Source organism: Triticum urartu, chromosome 3 (genome assembly GCF_003073215.2).
Source record: "Triticum urartu cultivar G1812 chromosome 3, Tu2.1, whole genome shotgun sequence".
NCBI classification, from domain to species: Eukaryota; Viridiplantae; Streptophyta; class Magnoliopsida; order Poales; family Poaceae; genus Triticum; species Triticum urartu.
Genome location: NC_053024.1, coordinates 520,730,071 through 520,739,930, shown reverse-complemented (window position 1 = coordinate 520,739,930; position 9,860 = coordinate 520,730,071). Strand labels below are relative to the sequence as shown.

The 9,860-nt window shown below is 46.3% G+C and overlaps 1 protein-coding gene across 1 annotated transcript; it reads right to left on the bottom strand.

Moving 5' to 3' along the window:
• LOC125544765 (ras-related protein RIC2-like) lies at window positions 1-3,989 on the bottom strand (the record flags this gene model as incomplete). Its single annotated transcript, XM_048708517.1, is given in 2 exon segments — window positions 1-304; window positions 3,599-3,989. Coding segments are annotated over 2 exon segments (540 nt in total), but the record flags the coding sequence as incomplete, so codon positions are not given.
• Between the last annotated feature and the right edge of the window lie 5,871 nt (window positions 3,990-9,860).

Below are 9,860 nucleotides of genomic sequence, written 5' to 3'. Positions count from 1 at the left end.
GTATATCTGAGTCAAAACTTCTGAGAAAGCGTTGTCTACATTTGTCGCGTCTAATGCAGATGTTTCCATGAAGTACAGTGACTCCGCCTCAGCATATTCCTGCCCATCTTCAGTTGAAACAGCCACCAGGTGACGAAGATCAGATTTGTTGCCAACTAACATGACAACAATGCTAGCATCAGTGTGATCTCTCAGCTCTTTTAGCCAGCGTGCCACATTGTCGAATGTAGCACGGCGAGTGACATCATACACAAGCAACGCGCCTACTGCTCCTCTATAATAGGCACTTGTGATAGCACGGTATCTGACAAATGAAGAGAAAAAAATATCAGGCAATCATATAACTGAGCAAAAAAGGGATGCAAAATATAGGTGCTGCTAGTGACCAGTGTTGATCCCACCAGTCGTGCTAGAAATGATCTACACAAACAGCAATTACGTAAGAGTGAAAATAAATGTTGTGAACATCGAATATCATACAGTGCAGCAGATCTCAGAATGAACAGCACAATCTCTTAGCCAAGGTTTTATTCGGATGTTTTTTGGAAATGGAGCCAAGGTTTTATTCGGATGTGAAATGTCATATAATATACACTTTGTGTGTCAAGGATGAAAGCTTTGTTAGTGATGAAACTACAGAATAATTGAATTCATGTGCCAACTGCTAGCGGTGCCACTGATAAGGGCAAGAGACATGGGATGGGCCACACTTTTTCCTCTCCTCTAAAACCAGATAAACAAGACCAACATGGTGGGCATGAGCAAACAATCCTCAACTTCATAGTCAGTATCCTCAATTAGAGGTCATAGAAGTAACAGTAATGTTCCTTTGGTAAGCATACAAGTCTATCTCTAAGAAGCCAGAGGTAAAGCAGAACAAATGTCTGCAAGTATGAGTCTATATCTAAACAATAATCAAGGTGGCTCGAAGAATAGGAGAGGGGATATTGAACTTACATATCAACACGCTAAACAGAAAATATCCCACAAGTATAACATGAGTCAGACATCATACAAGGGGAAAATAAATCGCTGTAAAAAAAGTAATGATCCACCCTAGCTTATTTTGTATTTTGCATTGGATGATTGTCTCCCATTACAGTTGCATAGCATTCATATCTAATTTCTCAATTTGCAAGTTCCAGTAGCATGTGAGTCAATTTGTTGATGGAAAAAATAAATTTGTGAGACCTGTTTCCTAGTGAACACTTTATTCTCGAGCAGGAATCACATAGCTATCATATTGTCCTATCAATCAGGAAACCCACTGCCTACTCTCGGCTCGGACACAGGTTATAGGATGAAAACCTGATTGCAGAAAATAAGGAGCAGTATAAATTGCAGCGCTAAGTCTTGATTTGATAGTTTTTCTGCTATGCTTTGTTTACTAGACTACAGATATACATATCCATGAATTGGTTCATCAAGGGAATTCTTGCATCATGATGCATCAAAACCGCTCCTTATTTTCTGCATCCCCTGCTTTTGTGTGACCGTTGTTTCCGTTAATGATGGAAAATGGGGTAGCTCGGTTCCAAAAAAAATATGTTGCTCCTCTAAAGTGGACTCGATGACCTGCTGCTTCAGTTGCTGGCAAGACAGCTAGCTGACCAAAATCATTTGCATCGTACTACAGGCCAGATAAGAGCATCTCTAATAGATGATGCAGACGTAAAAATAACCGAATTTTACAGCACTAAGGCCCAAAAACGGTGCTCCAACAGATGATGTAGATGCAAAAAAAAACCTCACAATTTGCTCCAGATGTAAAATAGGGCATTTGGTGATGCAAATTTGCATCACCAGGCGCCCCTAGCAAAGCATAGCCGTCCGCGCGCACACCCCCAACTGCCGCGCTAAAACTTCCCGCCGCCCGCCCGCCTCACGCCGGCCACCAGCAAACCCCATGGACCCCACGGCCACCACTGCCGCTCCACCACACCTTGCCATGGCCACCTCCGCGTCTCCTGCCATTCCAGTGGCCGCCGCCGGAATGGGAACGCCGCCGAAGAAGAAGGCTGCCGCGGCCAAACCACGTGGTGGCGGCTCGAAGCGGCTGCCGCGTGACCCCGCCGCAGCTTCGTCCCGACCGAAAAGATGAAGACGGCCGCGGCTGCTTCTGCTGCTTCGTTGCCGCCGTCGCCCACGGCAAGTACTGCTGCTGATGGCACACCTGCTCCCTGATCACCTCAAGCCCCGCCGTCGGCCGTGGAGGAGGAGCCATCGACGCCCTCGGCCACTGTCTCCAACATGTTCGATGAAATGTCGCAAAGGTAAAAAAACTTCTTCGTTTTTAATTTTTTTTGTCATGTTCACATGAATAGGATGTGAGATTGCGTGTATGTGCATTTGTAGTCTTGATGATGACACATTTATGCGCATGACAAATGTTGTGACCAAAGATTTTGTCTCTCAAGATTTTCCATTGCAAGAATATGATACGACATTTGATGTTGAGAATCTTGGCATGGAAGAGAAGGGTTTTGTTGAGAATGCGAAGGGAAGACTGCAAACTATGTTTTATCTTTATGTTTATGTGCACTTTTGTTTGTTGAATCATGGACTATGTTTGATATGATGCACTTATGTGGAGTTGATGTTGAATTTGACATATTGTTGATTAGGTGTGCAATGATCTTGAAATTGCTGTGCTGCTGTTGGCTGCCGTCGTGTTGCTGGCCTATTTTTACATCATCTATTGGCGCGGCTGCCCTATTTTACATCATCTATTGGAGTTGCACGTTTTTGGTAATGTAAAAAAACCACTTTTTGGTGATGTAAATTTTACTCCCACCACTTTTTGGTGATGTCTTTCTATTGGTGATGCACTAAGTTGGGAACCAACTTATGTTGAACAAGTGTAATTATGCCACCACATGATGCAGAAAGCCAGAAACACAGTGATTCAATGACTAAGTTCTACCATGAGAGCTAGCAAGATGAACCCTCTGCAGTGGTCATTTCATCCCCAAGACCACGCCAACAGATCTTCCAATACTTGTGACACACCTTTCCTTCTCCAAGCACACCCCTCGCATGGTCACACCAAGTGTGCTGGTGCACAACCCAACAATGTCACGATGCATCTCTCCACTGATTCATGTATGCACGCCAATAAAAGATGAAACTACAACCACTAGCTCACAACAATGATTTCAACTGCTTGATCCCCAAACCACTAACTTATAGATGTAAGACACGGAAGTCCCAAGCGCTAAATCACAAATGGGCGTCCAATCTACCCTGCAGGAAACAACCAAGTGAAACCCAGACATGAACGGGATACCCTCATTTGCTATTAACCACTGATTTACTACCCCACTCCAACCCACATCCGTACACACTCTACCAAGATCGTCTAGATTGGCAACAAAAATGCAGCAATCATCCGATTACCAGCATCACCAAACCAATTTGATAGAGCAAATGGATGGCCAAGGGAAGGTAGCATCCTGGTTCCTAAGAAACAGATCATGAAGCAAGCAAAGCAAATCCATACTGGCGAGCATACTACTAATACTACTGCCGATTTGAGCAGCTATTAACGGGAAGCGGCAAGAGGTGGTAATTAAGAGACGGGAGGCAAGCAGGCAGTCACCTCTCCTGGCCGGCGGTGTCCCAAATCTGGGCCTTGACGACCTTGCCGTCGACCTGGAGGCTGCGGGTGGCGAACTCGACCCCGATGGTGGACTTGGATTCGAGGCAGAACTCGTTCTTGGTGAAGCGCGAGAGCAGGTTGGACTTGCCGACGCCGGAGTCGCCGATGATCACCGCCTTGAAGAGGTAGTCGTAGTCGTCCTCCGCCCTGTACGCGCCGCCTCCGCTGCCCGCCATCGCCTCCCTGCCTCGCGGGTCCTGGACCTTCTTCCTCCCCGACCTGCTAGTGCTAGGCTCTGGATCTCGCGGGGTCTGGGTGCAGCGTTGGCGTCGCTGTGAACAACGACGGAGCAGTAATGGGCGACAGCGACACAGTGTGAACTGGCTGCTGCTACGCAGTCGTAATAAATCTGCAATGTTTATTTGGTGCGCTGTTCTTGTGCATGAAAACCCCTGTAGTTTCATGATTTTGTATAAACTGTACCTCAAGAATCAAGATATAGGCCCAGCTCGTAATATCTTGAGATGCCAGCAGAGAATGAGAAATAAAACGTATCACTCTCTTCCAAATTATAAAACGTTTTGAATATTTTAATATAGACTACATGCAAACTAAAATGAGCGCACAACCATACTAAAAAGGTTTTATGCACATTTGATTTAGAAAAAGTTAGACTATTTTATAATACGAAATGGAGGGAGTAAGGACATCTCCGCCCGCATCCGTCTGGATCGTGAAAGCCATCCAACACTAACCTGTATCGGTTCGGGCGGCGGTCAGAACGTGATTTCTCCTGTAAATTGGAGACAACATGGGGAAGGCTTGCGGGAGTCCGGACACCCATAACATAGGACCCCGACAACCCCGGCCCACCCAATCCTCCCTCTTGGTCTCATTTCCTTCCACTCTGCCCTTCTCCCCCTTACTTTGTATCCGCACCCTTCACCTCCGCCGTCGTTGTTGTTTGTCTTCGGCTGCCACAGAGGTATTGCCGGACGTCTGTAACTAGCAACGACGCGCCCGCTCGCCGTCCGACAGAGCTTTCCATCCTGAAGCCGTTTGTACACAGGTATACTTCGCCCCATATCGACGATCTTCACGGCGAACACCACACCCGGTAAGTGTTCGATCAAATGCCATTGAGCTTATTTTCAAATGTTATGTTGTTTTTTAGAGTGCGAAGGATGATGAGCTACTCGACCATAGAGGATAAGTTGTTGTTCGATGCGTGAATGGCCATATCCGCAAATTTCATGGGCAGGAGCAATGAGGAGCCTTCTGGGAGAAAGGGCGTGAAAAGTTTCACGCACGAAAGCATGTTGCGCCCTAAGACATGTACAACATTCAACCACGCAATGTGAGGTCGTTGTCGTATCGTTGGCATGCTATCCAGATCATCGTCATCAAGTTTTCCAACGTGGTTCGTCAGCTCAAGGCAAAATGACCATTGCACGCGGCAGAGGACGAGAACGCAAGTTTTACTTTCTCTTGCTCAACTTGTTGGTTGTTCATTCACTCAATGTTGGTCTACATATTACATGTAGCCCGCACGCGTCGCCGTGGTGTACCACAGGACAGAGGGATGGTCATTTACGCGCATACACTGTTGGATGAAGCTGAAGGAGAGTATATGTGAAACGACATGCCCCGTTGATGAAAAACTTTTTGGACATCTAGGATCTAGCCGAATTAGATACATTGTTGTACTAGACTTAATTTGCATGCCATATATGGATGATTTGTGCTGTTTTCTATCTAAACTTTGATAAATATCAGCTGCTTTGCATGAATTTCGCCTGGTTATTTAAAATGTTGTTTGAAATCTATGCGGCTAGCGTTAAATGATGTTCTCTCGCATTCGTGTTTGTGTACTGATCCTCTGTTTGAGAACGTGAGGAAATTTACGAATTATCATTGGAGATGTCCTAGATAGTAGCAAGTTTGCGATCATTTAGTGGACACACAAAGCTTTTGTATCTTCCAACGAAACAAGAGATAAAAAAGTGCCAAAAGGTGTGGCTGACCAAATAACCAACACACACTTGATGCTCCGTCATGCTATTGTTAAAATATATCACCCGTCTTTCTTCATCAATCCGGACTTTTGAATAAGTGTCGCGAGGAAAATGTTAACGTACCACGCCCAAACTCAAACTAGATCGATCGAACAAAGAACGGGTTGCATCCGTGCACCTCAAATCAAAAGCAAGATGTTTATTGGCCGGCCCCGTGATACATGAATCTACAAGGGGTGCAGCGGGAAAAATCATTTGCCTTTCGTAGTCTCCGCTCCAGCGCACGCCAGAAAGAGAAGAAAAGCGGCGACGCCTCCTCGTTGGTGGGTGCGAGCGAGCGACCGTGTCCCGCCCCATGCGAGGCGGGGGAGTCTGCGGCGCGCGGGCTCGGCTCGTGATCCGGTCGGCGCGTCGGATCCTGCCTGACGCCGTCGGCTCAAACGGCGCGCGCTATGTCGACCCCCCGTCCCCGACTCCCCGTCGGTCGTTTTTCTACCGAGGACCACGGCCCCCGCCGTCTGCTTCCCCGTGCATCGGTGAATGCGGCTACAGGGAATGCCAGCGGCGCATCCGAGATCCTGCACATGAACACACATCGGACCCCGCGAGCCGAATCAATATCACAGCGCATCCACGGGATCTCGGTTTCCACGGAAACGACCTCCGCCCCCCCCCCAAACGCGACGTTTTTTTTTTACTTTGTACGGTCGACCAATAAAGTTTTTGAACAATATAGAGTCTTTTTTTGCGAGTAATATATAGAGTTTTTCCCATGAACGTTGCAGAAAAATACTTTTTTTGCGAGAAGTGTAGAAAAATACTTCATTCTAAGATGCTTCATCCAAACTCACGACTTTTTCTCCGAGCGTTTTCTCCCTCTTCTCCTCAGTGGCTAGGCAAAATCTCCCCTCCAGACTTTGCCGGTGAGCCCGTGGGTTCGTCTTCCCTCTGCATGTCGCTCTGCGGTCGGTGGTGGGGAAGGGAATTCGATGCCTTCACTCCAGCTAGTAGTTTAGGGTAGTGTTTTTATAGTCCTCGTTGGTGCGGCGTTCGATGGATGGCGGTGTTTTTTCTTTGAATTTGTGTTCCGCACTCCGATCCTTCTCAAATTCGTCCATTTGTACGCGGTCAATGGAGTTTCGGGGTAAATTCATGTTGTCTCCTTGAGGTGGTGACTTAGGGTTTCTCGTCATGCGTTCGCGATGGCTAGATTTGGTGTCAGATGTTGTAGATCTATTCAAAGGTTCAATGACGAGGACTGCGGCTTCAAGGTGTTGGCCCTTAGGAGCACGTGCACGAAGACTTCCCGACTGCATCGACAAGGTCAAGCCAGCTCTGGTAGGGGAGCGTCGACGGCTTGTTTTGACAGCGATAGTTGTCGTCGGGTGGTCAAGAGACTTTAATGTATTTTTTATTATGCTTGAGGTGCTTTATATTTCTAATGAACTTTTATAATAGATACCTTTTCCAAACAAAATATTTATCAGATAGCAACTTCTCATATTAGTCCCTCTGGTAACAAAGTTTAAATTTGTTGAGTCATCATTCGAGCATGCAGAGGCCAGGACCTTGACCTAAAAAAACTCAGCATATTACAATACTGCTCTCCAGACTACCTTTCTATATCTCGAATTCAAGGGTTATATAGTCTAGTGTCCAAACCCCATATGTGAGTTGGACTCTCCCAAAAGTCAATTTGCAAATGGAACTGTATGGTACTCCTCCAAAGGAGCAAATCAACCAGACATTTTCTTTTTGCAAATTGACTTGGCTGGTATGGGCGTATTTGGTTGCTTGTATGAATTTTGTCCCCCTTAAACGAGTGCCCTCGTGGAGCCTGGTTGAAGTGATACTTCACATGGGTCGTGTTCTGCAACCCGTTGAAGGAAATATGCCCTAGAGGCAATAATAAAGTTGTTATTTATATTTCCTTATATCATGATAAATGTTTATTATTCATGCTAGAATTGTATTAACCGGAAACTTGATACATATGTGAATACATAGACAAAACAAAGTGTCCATAGTATGCCTCTACTTGACTAGCTCGTTAATCAAAGATGGTTAAGTTTCCTGATCATAGACATATGTTCTCATTTGATGAACGGGATCACATCATTAGGAGAATGATGTGATGGACAAGATCCATCCGTTAGCTTAGCATAATGATCGTTAGTTTTATTGCTATTGCTTTCTTCATGACTTATACATATTCCTTTGACTATGAGATTATGCAACTCCCGAATACCGAAGGAACACCTTGTGTGCTATCAAACGTCACAACGTAACTGGGTGATTATAAAAATGCTCTACAGGTGTCTCCGAAGGTGTTTGTTGGGTTGGCATAAATCGGGATTAGGATTTGTCACTTCGAGTATCGGAGAGGTATCTCTAGGCCCTCTCCGTAATGCACATCACGATAAGTCTTGCAAGCAATGTGACTAATGAGTTAGTTGCGGGATGATGCATTACGGAACGAGTAAAGAGACTTGCCGGTAACGAGATTGAACTAGGTATAAAGATACCGACGATCGAATCTCAGGAAAGTAACATACCGATGACAAAGGGAATGACGTATGTTGTCATTGCGGTTTGACTGATAAAGATCTTCGTGGAATATGTAGGAATCAATATGAGCATCCAGGTTCCGCTGTTGGTTATTGATCGGAGATGTGTCTCGGTCATGTTTACATAGTTCTCGAACCCGTAGGGTCCGCACACTTAACGTTCGATGACGATTTGTATTATGAGTTATGTGTTTTGGTGACCGAAGAATGTTCGGAGTCCCAAATGAGATCACATACATGACGAGGAGTCTCGAAATGGTCGAGAGGTTAAGATTAATATATTGGACGATGATATCCAGACACTGGAATGGTTCCAGAGTGTTTCGGGTATTTCTCGGAGTACCGGGAGGTTACCGAACCCCTCAGGGAAGTAATGGGCCATCATGGGTCATAGGGGAGAGAGAGGGGAGCCCACAAGGAGTGGCCCCCCATGGGCTGTTCGAATTGGAAAGGGGGGTGACTAGGACTAGGAGTCCTAGTCAGTTTCCACCCACTTGGGCGCGCCCCTAGGGCCGGCCTCCTCCCCTCCACCTTTATATATGGGGGCAGGGGGCACCCCAAAGCACATCAGTTATTCTCTTAGCCGTGTGCGGTGCCCCCCTCCACACTTTACTCCTCTAGTCATATTGTCGTAGTGCTTAGGCGAAGCCCTGCGCGGATCACATCACCATCACCGTCACCACGCCATCGTGCTAACGAAACTCTCCCTCAACACTTTGCTAAATCAAGAGTTTGAGAGATGTCATCGAGCTGAACGTGTGCGGAACTCGGAGGTGCCGTACGTTCGGTACTTCATCGGTTGGATCGCGAAGATGTTCGACTACATCAACCGCGTTAATCTAACACTTCCGCTTTCGGTCTACAAGGGTACGTGAACACACTCTCCCCCTCTCGTTGCTATGCATCTCCTACATAGATCACTACTGCAGGATGCTACTAACGCGACACTACGATCAGAGACCCTTCGAGGAAACTATGTGCGATGCAATAATCGCAAACGGTGGTGTAAAAAACCATCAAAAAAGGTGCAAAATGTTTGCGATGGAGGATGCATCAAACACGGTTTAGATTTTGGTTGCGTGTGCGATGTAGGGCATACGGTTCAGTTCAATTAACTGTTTGCGATGATGAGGAACAAAAGAAACGGGCAGCCAGATGAAGGTGTGTGCGATATACAGCATACGGTTCACTCGGATGAACTGTTTGTGATTAGGCAACACAAAAGAAACGATCAGTGTCGGTGTCAAAACCGGTGGATCTCGGGTAGGGGGTCCCGAACTGTGCGTCTAGGCCGGATGGTAACAGGAGGCAAGGGACACGAAGTTTTACCCAGGTTCGGGCCCTCTCGATGGAGGTAAAACCCTACGTCCTGCTTGATTAATATTGATGATATGGGTAGTACAAGAGTAGATCTACCACGAGATCGGAGAGGCTAAACCCTAGAAGCTAGCCTATGGTATGATTGTTGTTTTGTATGTTGTCCTACGGACTAAAACCCTCCGGTTTATATAGACACCGGATAGGGTTAGAGTTACACAAAGTCGGTTACAATGGTAGGAGATCTACATATCCGTATCGCCATGCTTGCCTTCCACGCCAAGGAAAGTCCCTTCCGGACACGGGACGAAGTCTTCAATCTTGTATCTTCATTGTCCAGGAGTCCGGCTGAAGGTATAGTCC